Source organism: Haliotis cracherodii, unplaced genomic scaffold, assembly GCF_022045235.1.
Source record: "Haliotis cracherodii isolate W230 unplaced genomic scaffold, xgHalCrac1.p SCAF_10, whole genome shotgun sequence".
Taxonomy (NCBI): domain Eukaryota; kingdom Metazoa; phylum Mollusca; class Gastropoda; order Lepetellida; family Haliotidae; genus Haliotis; species Haliotis cracherodii.
Window position 1 is genome coordinate 14,463,586 of NW_027266265.1, and position 17,676 is coordinate 14,481,261.

Below are 17,676 nucleotides of genomic sequence, written 5' to 3' on the forward strand. Positions count from 1 at the left end.
CATAAACCATAACAAAAACAAACACCATACAATCTATAAGGTAAACTATTACGGGCTGTATTGGATATAATTGTTTCAAGGTCTGTATGACAAATTAGCAGTACATATCACATGACACATAAATTATTATATATTATCATAAATGTATATCGCATCATACAAACTAACGTGCCCTTCATTGTCATATGGGAAATGTCATGAGTTCATTATTAGCTATGTTTATTTATTGATTATGTTTACTAATGGCAGAGCACACATGCGTATGCTCTACAGGTCATCAACTCATTTATGTTGATATCGTTTGACACGTTCACTGTGTGTCGCGGAGAGTGGGTGGATGGGTGACTGGGTACAAGCTAAACTCCTGAGAGTTTCTCGGGCTTCGGTCTTGCCCCTCACTGGAACACATGTTAGTGCCTACTTAGGCAAGTGACTCTCTTTGAAATATGAATATGTTCATGGCAATGTGTCTGTTAACCTTCTTGCGCCTCATAGGCAGCTGGTGTTGCATGTTTTTGTTCAGGGAGCTGAAAATGACATTCGAGAGCCTACTGATCCAATGACTGGAGCAATGATGGTGTAGCGCTTTGAGCATATACTAGTCTGTGGAATTTAGCGATTTTATAAATATACTCATAATTCTTTTTGTCTCATATCAGCACTCTGGATGTCTCGAGCTACGGATAATTCGACATGTATTGGCTGGTTCAACTAGACATGGTGGCTAGTTCAATAAGACATGGAGTTAACGAGGTTACAGTGTACCAATATCTTCAAATAAGTGAGAACACATGTTAGTGCCTACTTAGGCAAGTGACTTTCTTTGAAATATGAATATGTTCACCTCGCAGTAAGATGTGATGGCAATGTGTCTGTTAACCTTCTGACGCCTCCTAGGCAGCTGGTGTTGCACATGTTTTTCTGAAAATGACATTCGAGAGCCTACTGATCCAATGACTGGAGCAATGATGGTGTAGCGCTTTGAGCATATACTAGTCTGTGGAATTTAGCGATTTTATAAATATACTCATAATTATTTTTGTCTCATATCAGCACTCTGGATGTCTCGAGCTACGGATAATTCGACATGTATTGGCTGGTTCAACTAGACATGGTGGCTGGTTCAATAAGACATGGAGTTAACGAGGTTACAGCCTACCGATGTCTTCAAATAAGTGAGACCGCCTCTGTGGTCTAGTGGATGGAGCGTCTGCCCGAGAGTGGAAAGTCTGTGGTTCGATCCCCTGCCGGGTCAAACCAAAAGACGATAAAAGATGGTACTTGTTGTTACCCTGCCTGGCGTTCGGCATTGAGGAGATAAAACAAGGACTGATCGGCTCGCAGGCAATATAATGTGTCGGAGTGGGGTCTCCATGTTATACTGCAGCATGATGTATCAGTGGCTATATGAAAGTATGCAACATCCATTAGGCCCTGAATGCACGTCCCTAAATAAGTCCAATGATCTTGGACGTGACGTCAAACCCCATTTCACCTCACCTTCTCCTATATACACGTGCATTTATCTTGAACGCGACGTTAAACCCCATTTCACCTCACCTCACCCTGTATACATGTGCATTAATCTTCAACGCACTGTTAAACCCCATTTCACCTCACCTCACCCTATATACACGTGCATTAATCTTCAACGCGCTGTTAAACCCCATTTCACCTCACCTCACCCTATATACACGTGTATTAATCTTGAACGCGACGTTAAACCCAATTTAAGTTTAGTCGTCTCCTGTAAAGAAAGCACTGGGTATTGTCGGTCCACGATTCGTGTGGTCAGTCACTTCCAATCACCACCAAGTGGCCTTGATCTTATACTAGTATCTCCGTTCTTTTGCGAGCACTAAGATCTCATTGTAACGAGATTGAAATCCCAACATCACATTTGGAAATTAAGAAATTAAGAAGATACGAAACTGTCCAGCAATGACTTTATATATAAGTGTGTATGCATTTCGCAACATTTAAGAGTATATATGGAACTGTTCATATGAAACCAGATAAAAAAGCAACAAAACATATCGACATATATAACAACATTAAAAAGTGAGGGGGAATCGTCACTTTGCACATATATGTTATTTCGGCTGTTTAGCGGCTTGCTCCTGTGCGTATTTTAAAGCGAACGCCCTCATTTGTTTCATATTTTCACGCGCTTCAGCCCTCTCCCAGAATGCCGCCACTAGGGGTCGTGTTTCCGTCAGGAACATCGGCAGGATACCCAGAAGCACTAGTCTGTTGATGAGTACGGTCAGTGAGATGTCAGCGGCACTGTAGTCGCTGCCACACAACCACGCGTCTGCAACAAAATGGTAAACATTAATAAACAACGATGTCTCCCCGTCACGTATAACCACGATTACGTAATTCGCCCACAGCACGAACCTAAATAACCGCGGTTATTTCAGTCCGTGCCAACATTAAATATTGCATTCCAGATGTAACGAGGGGATATTACAAGTCTACGCTACCCGAGGGCAGTTTTAATCGTGCACTTCCGGTGTTGTCCTGTTCCTGTCCGGAAATGATGCGGTGCTGTGGTTCTCGGCCTGGTGTTCATTTCCAGGATACGTCTAACTGGTATGCATTAGTGAAATGTGTGACAGTAGAGAACGTCACTGTGTGTATCTACTGGCAGGTTGATAGCAGAAAGACAAAACGGTATCACGACGACTTAATCAAACCTGCGAGGACTGCTAATTAACTCGAGCAATGTACCCGTAGAATAGGTCTTCAGCAACCCATGCATGCCGTTAAAGGGGACTCTGCTTGTCGTAACAGGCGACTAACGGGATCGGGTGGTCAGACTTGGTTGATGCATGTCATCGTATGCCAATTGTGTGGATCGATGATCATTGTGTCAATCACTGAATTGTCTGGTCCAGACTTGATCATTTACAGATGGAATATTGCTGAATGCGGCGTTAGACAACAGACAAACAAATCATACTCATTTCTGGTGTCCCCGCGTGGTATTCCTGGAATATTGGTAAAAGCGGTGTAAAATCATAAACATTCACTAAGTCAGCAACCATTGTTACCACCCAATACCCCGAATAATTCGCTCTTACGGCAAAGATGGTCATGATGGGGTACATGGAATCTATTCTGTCCGAAACGTGAACGGGGTTAAATGAAATCGACAAAACCCTTTCCAGAATCATGATCTCCAGTCCGCCGTTATGTAGCTGGAATATTGCTGAGTGCGGCGTTAAACAACAAACCAAATCAAAACCATTATCTCCAGTGTATGAATCTGACTATATGTTTGTCATGTGTCTGTGAACCACTATAAAATTGTGATGATACCAGGCGTTCGCGAAAAAGTGAGCGTTTATCACGTCATACGTCACAAACACATGCACATGCAAGTCAATTGTTTACCTAAAAAAAACAACAACCGGAAATATACAACAAACAAACAATGCCATGACCAGGCCAGGTTGCTGCGACATTGTCACCCAGTATAAAGCTATGATGTCGCAGCTAATAATAGCGACAATTGGATGCCGGGTAGTAAAATCGGAGTACTATACAGCTACGATTTCGCGGCGACTTGGTCACGTAGATAAGTAGAGGATTTGAAGGCAGAGATTGGTTGTTGATTCTTGACTGATTGTTTGTTGTTTAACGCCGCACTCAGCAAATTTCAGCTATATGACGGCGGTTTCTAAATAATCAGGTCTGGACCAGACAATCCAGTGATTGACAGCATGAGCATCGATCCACGCAATTGGATACGATGACATGCATCAACCAAGTCAGCGAGCCTGACGACCCGATCCCGATAGTCGTCTCTTACAACAAGCATAGTCACCACTGACGGCAAGCATGGGTTGCTGAAGACGTATTTCCCCCGGATCCCCACGGGTCGGCAGAGATTGAACTATCATGGCATCGTCATCACTGACCTCCTCCCGACTCCTTCAGCTTCTCTTCCACCTTGTCAAACACAGCCTGTATCTGGTCAATCTTGGCCTTCACCTTCGCAGGGTCGGCGATCACGTTCTTCCGTTCCTCCATGCCTTTCAATTTCCGTTCAATGTTTTCTTTGACTTCGGGCATCCTTTCAGCAAGTGCCATCATTTCTTTTGCAGCTTGTTCACCACGTTCTCTCATTTCTAAACCAAACCAAACAGTATGCAACAAATGGCCTACTAAACAAAACAAGTTAAAAATAACATACACATTCAACATTAATCACCCTCGATCATCCAACAATATATCATATCTTGTCTGATACGAAAAATACCCATTCGTTATCACACTTTCTCCAACCCCCCTTATTTACGTAGCTTAGAGTTGTGATGGGGGGTGGGGGGGCGGTAAGCTAGCGGTTAAAGCGTTTGCTCGTCACGCCGAAGACCCGGGTTCGATTCGCCACGTGGTTATAATGTGTGAAGCCCATTTCTGGTGTCCCCCGCCGTGATATTGCTGGAATATTGCTAAGTGGCGTAAAACCATACTCACTCACTATTTGATTGGATGGTCTTTTTAGTGTCGTGAAATTCGAACTGGGGTCAAAATGAGTTTGTTAGCAAATTGGTCCAGAGTATTTATCATAACAGAATGGAGATATAATGCTATGGATGATCGTGGATGACATTACCAGCTTTACCGACACAGGTGCGTACACAGTCTATACGGTTGTCAGATAAGTCAAATACAATGGAACCTGTCGAAACAACCTCTGTGGAACCGAAAGTTTTGTCCGGTTTAGACAGAGGTCCGCATTGCTGAGATTACAGCCGATAAAGAAATATGAAATAAGTACAGTAAACTACGGTTAACACGAACTCCAAGGGACTACTAATTTTAGTTCGTTATAACCGTAATTCGTTATAAGCATATATACAGTATAACTACAGCAAATAGTGGGGACTAAAAAGTTAGTTCGTTATATCCGTTAGTTCGTTATAAGCGTGTTCGTTATAACCGTAGTTTACTGTAGTAAATTTAGGACCGTTAATGTAGCCCGGTATTAACAGAAGTACGGACTCTATTACAGTTGGACCATTTAGCGATGCTTACTTAAACGCTTAAACTCACATCTAGTGTCTGAAATGAACATATTTAAAAGAAAAAAATCATACTTGTTAAATAATAGTTATAAAATATAATAAAAAGGAGCCCAGAGACTTTCTTCGATTGCAGTAATCTAGACTTGCATTACAGCCTTGCATGGGCTGCATTGGATATATTTGTTTCAGGGTCTGTATGACAGACAAATAAACACTGGACGGTATCGGCTGAATGAGCTTTGCAGCAGTATAGGTGTATTACCATCTTTGGTGAGCGTGACCGGAGACTTGATTCCAGTTAAGGACAACTCGGGGTTGTAAAACACCCCGTATGTTACCATGCCTATAGGTACGTCTGACGTCAGCAGCGAGCGCCATCTGGCGACGTCTTTTCCAACATCGGTGTCGACTGATGGTACCAAGCATGATTCTGAAACATGGTAATGGTGACTGGTTGACATTGTATGAACGTTGCTGTTTTCCAGATTAGAATAGGACCTACATGTAGCATACATCACCTTACGCAAATAGGGAGAGTGAATGTTGTCAATATCTAATCTGGGACAACCAAACCATTGGTACATAGCATGAACAACGATCCATGCGGTTAGGGCTTGATAACACCATGGATAGCAACGATCCATGCCGTCTGAGTTCGATAACACCATGGATAGCAACGATCCATGCCGTCTGAGTTCGATAACACCATGGATAGCAACGATCCATGCCGTCTGAGTTCGATAACACCATGGATAGCAACGATCCATGCCGTCTGAGTTCGATAACACCATGGATAGCAACGATCCATGCCGTCTGAATTCGATAACACCATGGATAGCAACGATCCGTGCCGTCTGAGTTCGATAACACCATGGGTAGGAACGATCCATGCCGCCTGAGCTCGACAGTACCGAGTGTGATTCGCCCTGATCCTCCATTTTATCTTATCATAAGCATGGGATACCGGGGACATATATTGCACGTGTCTCAGTCAAAAGGCCAAATAAGTGAGGTTTGATTAATATATTCACTTGCTGAAGATAAACACCTGGTTTTTACGTTTAATTCGCAACATTACAAAGTCATCTGAAGGTATATAAACCATTTGAAATAGTTAAAAGAAAAATTACATATGCAATTTTACACTGTGAAATGGGTAATGGAACGATATGTTGTTTTTAATAAGGCTGCAGTGAATGACATGTTTCACAATCTGATATGATTCAGGTGAGCTACAAGCACTCGTCCGATGATCAGCCTCAAAAATCTGTCGTTATAGAAACATCCCCAGAGAGTACACCAATTCCATAGCTCTCATCAATCCCAAAGGCCGCGGAATAGATAACGAGAGAATTCAGATCCTAATCCGATAAATACACTCAGTTGCGTTGTACGCTGATAACGCCAGAGCCACAACACTGGCTACAACAGTTTCCGATACAAACTTTTGGCCTTTTGTCAAAGTGAAATGAAAGGCTGTGATAAAGCGATTTTTGTGTTCCTGTTGTCTGCGACCTATTGGATTGGACGACTGCGTCTGGTCAGCATCATGGTCATGATGAACGTGAAGGCCGTTCACATGAGAGACCCTCGTGCGGAATCTGAGGTACAGTAATTCCCAGCGTGTTGTTAGAATGAGTTGGCCTAACGCCGCTTTAAAAAACAACAACATTTCCAGTGATGCCATGGCGTGTCAGCTTCACGTGGAAGGATATCCAAAAGAATGCAGGTCGTACATAGCCCTTTGGGCCAGTCTAGTGGGTAGATTTACACTAAAAAGTAGAACTTTTTGTAGAATAATTTGGCTGAAAGTGCTGTTTCAGGTGACTTCTTATTTGTATCTGTTCGTGTGCTGTCCCATTATATCCGAGGCAAGGGAGTTAACTCACTTTAAAAGTCCAGTTTCAACCCTTGCCGAACTAGGCTGCAATAATGGAGTTACATTTTGGCTGGACTAAAGAGTCTGTGCATAGTCCAATCAAAATCGCGTAATGAAATTGTCAGCGAGCCTGACCACCCGATCCCGTCAGTCGTCTCTTACGACAAGCATAGTCGCCATTTACGGCAGGCAGGGGTTGCTGAAGACAACCCGGATCTTCACGGGTAGGATATCATATCAAACCGATCCACTTATTGATGAAGCAAATGAATCACAGGGAAATTTCTACGTTCACCCTGGGCTGTACATATTCCCCAGACAAGATAGTTAACTGACTTTAAAAGTCCAGTTTCCACCCTTGCCGAACTAGGCTGGAATTACTGGGGTCGATCGTAGCGCCATCAGTGGCTATCACGAGTTATATCCCTTCTAAGACTCTCCTATGGACCAATCAGATTCCACCTCTCGTATCACTTGCATTTGCTTCAATGCGGCGCGCAGTCAGGACGATCTGATCGATAATCAAAATCTATATTGTCATACAAGGGGTCTTACATTGCGAAAAGCGTCAAATCACGTGAGCACCTTGATTCAAAACATGAAAAGATTTGAAAAATATCTGTTGACGACGAGTTGGTGGTGCACATGCTTTGCCAATCCTGCAATCGACCGAAATCTGCACGACAGTTTGCGAACCGGATTTCGATTTCGTTGCGCGCTTTTGATTGGACTATGCATAGACTCGTTAGTCCAGGCAAATTGTAACTCCATAATACCAGCCTAATCCGGCAAGGGTGGAAACTTGACTTTTATAGTCAGTTAACTCCCTTGCCTCGGGAAGATGGAGGCTATATGACTAATGCACGATAACCATGCCCTGTCTTATACCTGTGCTTTGTTTATCGAGATGATCCATGATGTCGTCAGACTCCGGCAGCAGTTTGTCGCCATATTGAAGCAGAGGGACCAAGCCGTCAGGGTGAAGCTTGTAGTACCATTCTTGTAATTGTTCATTGGCCATCAGGTTGATAAACACAGGTTTGAAGTCGATGTTTTTCTCAAAGAAGGTCAGGAGAACCTGGAACACACACGAGCCATGTCAGGAACCAACTATTTGATATTTTTTTTATTTTTAACAAAACACTTGGGGAGACAATAATTATGCCTAAGGGTTAATATGAATATTACTTGTATTTTATTTTTTTAAACTTGTTATTCTCATATCTGTGGATATATTACATTTAAATGGTGACATTTATGTCGACATTGCAGTGATTGGCGACACGCTAAAGTAGATAAGTTAAATAAATTAAATTAAATCATTAAAATTATTTGTTTAGATACAATAAATAGTAAGACTGATGGAAATAAAACACGTGGGAAAGTATATACTAAGACAGATAGATAGAAGGACCCCCCCCCCCAAAAAAAAACCCAAAACAAACAAACAAAAAAAACACTAGGGAAAATAATATTTTTGCCTCAGGGTAAATATAGACAAATATATTATTTTCTGGATGTTCTGTGTTTTGACTACTCCTCCATAGGGGAAAGTTGCACGTTTTGAAGCCATGACATATAATCTGCCCCTGACACAGTCGCAGTCTGGATGAGGGCACTGGGTACATAACGCCAGTCCCTTCGACGACAAGCATTCGGCAGTGGGTTGGGAACCACTTGAAGGTTACAAAGGATGATGAAGCAGAGATGTGTGTCATCAGACTGGGGAAGGTGTCAAAGTTTTCCAGCATCAGTTAAATATTTCATACTCGTCAAAAAGAGATGATTGTTTTTTCATAATAAAAGTAAAGAATTTCTTTTCTGGACTACTAGTATTCCTATCTGAGAAAACAAGCTTCTGTCAATGTTGTCAACGGTTAAGAATTTTCACTTTGATGACGTCGGACTAAATATCCAAGTTATTGTAGATGGCTACCAGTGATATTTCGAAGCATTAGGCTACTACCGACAAGGCAAAACACTAAGCTACCACTGATATGTTGAGGCACTAAGCTACCATTCATATGTGGAAGCACTAAGCTGCAACCGATATGTCGAAGCAGTTAGCTACAACTAATATGTCGAAGCATTAAACTACCACTGGCATATCGAAGCACTAAACTACCACCGATTGTCGAAGAACTAAGCTACAACTAATATTTCGAAACACTTAGCTACCACTGTCATGTCCAAGTACTAACCTACCACTGATATGTCGAAGCACTAAGCTACAACTGATATGTCGAAGCACTAATCTACAACCGATATGTCGAACCAGTAAGCTACGACTGATATGTCGAACCACTCATCTACATCCAATATGTCGAAATACTTAGCTACAACCGATAGGTCGAAGCAGTAAGCCACCGCTGATATGTCAAAGCACTAAGCTACCGCTGATATGTCAAAGCAATAAGCTACTATTGACATGTCGAACCACTAAGCTACCACTGATATGTTGAAGCACATTTTTTTTTATGAAATTGGGTCTGTCTGCTCCACAAAAATATATCCCCAAAAGCATTTAGAATCCATCACGTTTTGGTTCAATAGAGAATGAGGAATATATAATACCCTGGACAATCAAGGATGCGCGGTATGACCTTACGCGAATATAACACTCAACAACTCATTACAATGCTACCCCAAAGACGCACGTACTTTAGCTTAAAAGAAACAAATGCTAAAATCACATCACACAGAATTTGACATTTAAGCTTTAATGTAAAATGTGTTAACTTCAAACAAGTTGAGCAGCCACGGCGCGGAAGAAAGGACTTACACATCTTGCAATTTTTTATAGAAACCTGACCAATAATGGGGTTATTATTCACAATCTACAGCCTGTCTGTCATACTCTAGAGTGATTTTGGCCCAGGCTTAAAACAGTCAAGAGTGACTTGGGCCAAGGCTGAGATCACTCCAGAGTGTCTGAGAAGCATGTTTAAGCATGTGCTTAGCTCAATTGCATCCGTGATTATGAATTCCCCTGTGCATATACTTTGGCTTGTATGTGAAATTTCATTGTGATTAGGTGTTTCGTTCAGATGCAACGCGACGGTACGATAATAGCACACCTCAACTAGAGCTACATTCAAATAATTGCTTCCCTTATTTTTGTCGGTATATATAGATCATTTCATGCATAACTACCTACTGTACACAAACATAAATGTATGTCGACAACTGACCTGTCAGTTACTTCCTTTTCAGGTAAGAAGGTCCTATGAACATCCGAAACCTTTAGAACTGTACGTCAACACAGGAGAAGTATTTTGTAAAATATAGAGGATTGATTTGAGCCCATTGAGGATTGATTTGAGCCCATTGAGGATTGATCTGAGCCGATTGAGGATTGATTTGTGCCCATTGAGGATTGATTTGAGCCCATTGAGGATTGATTTGAGCCCATTGAGGATTGATTTGAGCCCATTGAGGATTGATTTGAGACAATTGAGGATTGATTTGAGACCATTGAGGATTGATTTGAGCCCATTGTGGATTGATTTGAGCCCATTGAGGATTGATTTGAGGTCATTGAGGATTGATTTGAGACCATTGAAGATTGATTTGAGCCCATTGAGGATTGATTTGAGACCATTGAGGATTGATTTGAGCCCATTGAGGATTGATCTGAGCCCATTGAGGATTGATTTGAGCCCATTGAGGATTGATTTGAGACCATTGAGGATTGATTTGAGCCCATTGAGGATTGATCTGAGCCCATTGAGGATTGATTTGAGCCCATTGAGGATTGATTTGAGACCATTGAGGATTGATTTGAGCCCATTGAGGATTGATTTGAGACCATTGAGGATTGATTTGAGACCATTGAGGAGTGATCTGAGCCCATTGAGGATTGATTTGAGCCCATTGAGGAGTGATATGAGCCCATTGAGGAGTGATCTGAGCTTTAAGTGAGCATGTTGAGCCTAGCTGAAGGGAGAGGCCTGAACCTGGGCTAAAAACACTCAAGAGTGAATTTTTAAGGAATAGATTGGACCCTGCTGCACCATATCACATTACAGGCGGCAACTAATACGCCACGAATTGTACCAAGCTACTTTTAATACGTCAACCTGCTACCACAAATATGCTACTACAGTAAGAAGCTACTACCCTTACGCCACGTAAGCACAAAGATACCACCAATACCTGACGTACATTACAAAGCTGCCACCAATACGTCACGTACAGTACCAAGCTAGCACCAATACGTCACGTACAGTACCAAGCTAGCACCAATACGTCACGTACAGTACCAAGCTAGCACCAATACGTCACGTACAGTACCAAGCTGCCACCAATACGTCACGTACAGTACCAAGCTAGCACCAATACGTCACGTACAGTACCAAGCTAGCACCAATACGTCACGTAAAGTACCAAGCTAGCACCAATACGTCACGTACAGTACCAAGCTACCACCAATGCGTTACGTACAGTACCAAGCTACCACCAATACGTCACGTACAGTACTAAGCTGCCACCAATACGTTACGTACAGTACCAAGCTACCACCAATACGTCACGTACAGTACCAAGCTACCACCAATACGTCACGTACAGTACCAAGCTACCACCAATACGTTACGTACAGTATTAAGCTACCCCCAATACGTCACGTACAGTACCAAGCTACCACCAATACGTTACGTACAGTACCAAGCTACCACCAATACGTCACGTACAGTACCAAGCTACCACCAATACGTCACGTACAGTATCAAGCTACCACCAATACGTCACATACAGTACCAAGCTACCACCAATACGTTACGTACAGTACCAAGCTACCACAATACGTCACGTACAGTACCAAGCTACCTCACTTACAGTACCAAGCTACCACCAATATGTCGCGTACAGTACCAAGCTACCACCAATATGTCGCGTACAGTACCAAGCTACCACCTATACGTCACTTACAGTACCAAGCTACCACCAATACGTCACGTACAGTACCAAGCTACCACCAATACGTCACGTACAGTACCAAGCTACCACCAATCCAATTGCGTGGATTGATGTTCATGATGTCAATCACTGGATTGTCTGGTCCAGACTCGATTATTTACAGGCGGCCGTTATATAGCTGGAATATTGCTGAGTGCGGCGTTAAACAACAAACAAACAAGTTTGCTTTAATTATGGCCTAATCGATACAATACAGAGAGGCCGACAATGCCACATAACAAGATGCCAAGTCCAAAGCGTAGTGCTGGAGAGGCCGTATCTCAGCCTCATAGATATTGTCTCTGTCAGGTGAGCATTGTGATATCCAGACATGTGTTTCAGAATGAATTAAGGTCGGATGTAGGGACAGTTATTACTGATTCTGTCGACACAGTGTCTGCACTGGTCACCTGCAGGTAAGGTTTCTCAAGCTTTGATATCGACTCTGTTACATTAGCTCGGTGAATTCCTTGGCAGATCGCCAAGATGTGTACACTGATGGAGACGAACCGCATCTTAACTGAATGTTTTTTTACTTTCTGCAAACACATTCAATGGGCCCCCTATAGCCATCAACCAGGCTTTTTCACCGCGCCAAACAAATCTAAATATATAAAAGTGGACCCAATGGGAGAGAAAGAATTGTTTAAATGTAGACTCGTGTCTAAAGAAAACAACGTCTCGACAAGTTAACCTGTTTTGAGGAATGGAAAACAATTTGTTTTCCAAAGAACTAAAACCGTCTTTTTCTTCCTGGATGGAAGAAATGTCATGTCACGTGATACAAACAGAACCCGCAGCTCGTGCTATTGACAATATAACCGTTTTTTGGGGAAAGGATAACACTTTTCTTTATTGCACAATTCGATAACCAGGGGGATTTCTGTGAATATATACAACATATGAAGTTCCATTGAACCTTTGGGCAGATTCCTTCTGGGATAGAATGGTTAAATAAGATAAGATGGCGTAAAACTTAATTATCCCCAGAAAAAAATAATTTCCATCTGCTCAGTAGCAGTATGGATAAAGGACAGAATAAAAATGTTTAATAACAATTGAATGAATTAAACGAAACGTACAAGATGTTCGCACCGAAAACACTAACATCGAGGCACTTTGCATAATTGGATATTTAACACCAATATTATAACTATAGCTCGGTTAAAGTACGCATGTTGATAAAAAAGAACATAAGCGGGATGTAGACTGACATTTAGCTAGAAATAAAGTTATCTTTCTATATATTTATCTACAAAACAAAAACAATAAAAATCTAAATGGAGCTCAGAACACTCCTTAATTTCGCAGCTGAGGCAATCTAGACTTCCCAAATCATTCTAGACTTGAGTTGGACTCCTTTTTAATTTTCTTTCTCTAGAGTCTTGGAGACAAGCTAGGCACTATGGTTATAGGGTTAACCTGTCTCCGTTTCTACATTGCAACCCTAATATAAACATGTAACGAACACGGAGTAGCACTACACAGGCAGCGAGGGAACTGGAAATATTATAGAACGGTTGTACTTGTACATGGTATGGAAAGGCAAATCTTGTTCCAACTAAAATGCATTCACCTCAGAAGCACTGCAACCAATACAATACATCAGATGAATATTTTCAAGACCAATTCAACCTCTAGTTTGTATTTGGGTGGAGGAACTGCCCTGTTATGTGTGGTTCAAAGCAGAGTTCACGAACTTTGCCGCTGCTGAGGAGAGACTATCGCGTATTTACAACAATATGTAGATAGGTCATTCGTGTGACGGTGAACAATGTATAGAGCTGTAGCTCTCTAATGAACACTGTGATTAATGTGTTGCTGGTATGTTATGAACAGTTATCATTAACAGTTCTTTTCAAAACTGTGAATTGTAAATCTTATAATGTTTGAAAAAATAATCTCTTCAAACGTTGTCAAAATTTGCCAGACATTATATGTTGAATCTACAGGCCTGCACCACGTGTCAGGTCTTATCAGGAAACTTTGACACGCTATGCGGAAACAAACATTCCTTCAAGTTGTAACTGTGGGAAAAATGTGCCTTTGAAGGGAGGCGTTATTTTCAGAACTACGGTTAAATACCATGTTTGAATGGTCTAGTCACTCTATCCAGACACTTAAAATCAAACAAACAATAAATAAAACAAATGAACCCATCTTAACTTTTGAGATAACCCCTAAAGAAAAAGTGCAAACTTGATTCCACAATGCATCGTAACATATAATGTATATCAACAACGAAACGACATCAACATGCAGGGACCATATACCGAAATTATACTGGTATATGGTCTCTGTCAAGATGCTGGGGTTTTCAACATTTAGATATCCTGGGATTATGAACGCTATGACAAATAAGCTTCAATTCCCTGCACAGTTCACATCGCCACAAAGCCCAGTATCCCCCCCCCCCCCCCCCCCCCCCCCCCCCCCCCGGGAATGGTAGAACTTACCTTCTGTGAATAGTAGGACATCGGGAACTGATACAGCGTGTATTTCGGCTCCTCAGCCATTTTGTTGAGCGCCGTTCCACAGACTGACCGGCCGGACTGACTGACTGCTGTTGTATGCGTCTTGTTTACAAAGAGCGGCAGGCCGTGTGCACAAACGCGTTTTTATGTCGACTCTCAGTTTTACAGACTTCCCTTCAATTGGAGCATCGCGTTTTGACATAATAACACCACCGCCTTTATTCTATACACCAGATTGACGGCTTTGTCATAATCTGGTGTTTCTGTTTATGGATATGTCATCAATTCTTGCAAAATTATTTGCATGAGGAATAAAGGTTTTTGTTTGAAAACATTACATTGCTGGAGCGGGGTGATGGGCAGCAATAATTTTGTGATATATGTCACTCTTAATTTAAAGCGGGTCAGATAAAAAACCAGTAAAATTGGTGTAGATGTGCAAAAGCCATTCCATACACAGTAAACTACGTTTATAACGAACAAACGGATATAACGAACTTTTTTTTTGTCCCGGCCACTTTCTGTATAGATGCTGAATATATGTTATAACGAACTGCGGTTATAACGAACTAAAATTAGCGGTCCCTTTGAGTTCGTTATAACCGTAGTTTACTGTAGTTAGTTCACTGTCGGAAAGTTGCAGCTTCTAGCCCTGGTGCATGTCTCGTCATGTTATGATAGCTGATGCGCGTGACAATTTCTTACATACATCTTAACAAATACGGTCCAACCTTGTTATTTAGAAATCGGGTATCTCGAATGAACTGTTTCTCGAAAACGCTCGTTGGTTCCGGCTGAAGACAATAAATATGGTTTATCTCGAAATAGACAATATGTTTCCATGTTAAGAAGCCGATGTCAAGTCAAAGCTTCAGAAACCCTATGTGTCGATGGTTTGTTTGTTGTTTAACGCCACACTCCAGCTCTATGACGGCGGTCTGTAATCAGACAATCCAGTGATTGCCATCATGAGCATCGATCCTCACAAATGGGATACGATGACATGCATCAACCAAGTCAGCGAGCCTGACCACCCGATCCCATCAGCCGCCTCTTACGACAAGCATAGTCGCCTTTTACGGCAAGCATGGTTTGCTGGGTCTTCTTAGGTGAAAAGTGTTTGTGTCGATATAATAAATTGGGTTAGGTTAATTGGAAAAGAAAATCAAAGCAATTGGTCTGTATAATAAATTGTGAATATGTAAATAAATTACATGCATTCATTGTTGTTCATACCAGAGACCATATAATAGATGGTCTCTGTTCACACATATATGAGGAGATACATACATTTCTCTCTTTAAAAAAAGGTATTGTTTTCTAATACTTATTACATGTGGAATACAACTAGCTACACCTATTATGGAGGGTATAGAAATGTTCACGATATTATGCACTTTGCACACTGACGGAGTTTGAGGACGCCTGTGCCAAATTAGCATCTGCATTTAAGAGAACGTAATGGAGGTACGAAACGTAGCTCTGATGAGCTAATGGGTGTTGAATAGTAAGAGCGGGTGAGAGAAGAGCTACAATTTCGCAGATATGGTTTTCTCCTGCTTTTGTCAAAGCCCCAGGGCCCTGTTCCACAAAGCGATCTTAGTGCTACGTTGATCGTAAGCCTATGGTAAAGTATGGGAGTTACGACCAACTTAGTACTAAGATCGCTTTGTGGAACAGGGCCAGATCAATATCCTTCATACACACCGTTGCATTGCTTGTCTTGTCGAATCGCGGAGACGCGTGTCAACGTCCATTAAGGTCGGTCACGGAGAAGTGTCCATCTACACACACACACACACACACACACACACACACACACACACACTTAAACACCTTTGTTTGTTTGATGTTTAACGCTGCTCTCAGCAATATTCAAGCTGTATGACGGCGGAGTAGTACACACAAACACCTTTAATTCTAGGGGCGGAGCACAGGGTTATGCCTTCACTTGTCACACCGAATGCCCGACCCCAATTGGAGAAACTGGACAACGTTTTACAAATATTTTATCACGTTACATGCCTCATATTAAGAATTGGAAATTGTGAAATAAGGGAATATTACAAGTCATGTACCATGTTTCATTATCTTAAAACTGCCAAGGGTCAAACCGATAACGCATATCTGACAGGACAAACATCTCTCAATGTGCTGGTCAGATAGAGGCAGGCAAACAAATCAGACAACGTAAGACGTTAATATCATTATCTGTATCTACAGCTGTTTATCATCCACACTTATTATTCTAACTGATCGCCTCCGTGGTCTAGTGGTAGAGCGTCCGCCCGGAGAGCGGAAGGTCCGGGGTTCGATCCGCGGCCGCTTCATACCAAAAGACGTTAAAAGATGGTACTTGTTGTTACCCTGTCTGACGCTCGGCATTAAGGGGCTAAAACAAGGACTGGTCGGCTCGGAGTCAGTATACTGTGTCTGAGTGGGGTATTCATGTCAGCATCAGTCCGGCCAGTACACACACACACACACACACACACACACACACGTGCATGCATGTCGCTATATAAGTGCGGGGGCACGGGTGGCCCAGTCGTCTAAGGCGCCGCGATTCGCTGTGCAGAGTTGCGTCCCCTGGACACGCCAGAAACCTATGATTGTGGGTTCGAATCCCGGTTCACCCCGATTATGTTTCTAGGTTTGTCAGCACCATACCCGTGCTCGTGGGTTTCACCGAAGTGGTAAACGTCTGAGACCTGCATCACTTCGGGCTTTCCTCCCACATTAAGCTGACACGCCGTGATATAACTGGAATAATGTTAAAAGCGGCGTTAAACCCAACTCACTCACTCACTCACTCACTATATAAGTGCAATAATCTTGGACGCGACGTTAAACCCCATTTCACCTCACCTATTATTCTGACTAAACTTCATTCACAAACGCCTTTATTATCAATGCTTCTGTCAAACTAGATATATAATTCTGTCGAGACAGCGCCACTAACGTTCATAATAACAAAAACATATGAGATTATCAATAGTCGCTAGAATAGGTATAAATACGGACGACAGACAGTCACAAATCATTCTGTGGCTGTCTAATAAACTGATAGTTTATTCACTCAGGTTAGAAACGTTACTACCTTGTACTATGTTAAATGTTAACTATATGCTATTACCCTTGACAATGCCTACAAGTTTGTTTGTTTGTTTGCCTTTCTTCATCATCACGTTCCATCTGAAATAAATCAGTCCTGTCACAGGTACGCAAACAAGAATACTTCCCCCAACAAAACTAGGGATGGTGGAGTCATGGTGTCTAAATCCGCTACTCACCAAAATCGAGTTAATTTGAAATCACTCCGTCATACAGT

The 17,676-nt window shown here is 42.0% G+C and overlaps 1 protein-coding gene across 1 annotated transcript; it reads right to left on the reverse strand.

Moving 5' to 3' along the window:
• Positions 1 to 1,930: 1,930 nt before the first annotated feature.
• LOC139454095 (ganglioside-induced differentiation-associated protein 1-like) lies at positions 1,931 to 14,446 on the reverse strand. The gene is made up of 5 exons (XM_071235594.1): positions 14,328 to 14,446; positions 7,804 to 7,993; positions 5,299 to 5,466; positions 3,927 to 4,136; positions 1,931 to 2,314 (listed from the first exon to the last, which is right to left on the reverse strand). The coding sequence occupies exons 1-5, from the start codon at positions 14,385 to 14,387 to the stop codon at positions 2,094 to 2,096; spliced, it is 849 nt and encodes a 282-aa protein (XP_071091695.1). The 5' UTR covers positions 14,388 to 14,446; the 3' UTR covers positions 1,931 to 2,093.
• Between the last annotated feature and the right edge of the window lie 3,230 nt (positions 14,447 to 17,676).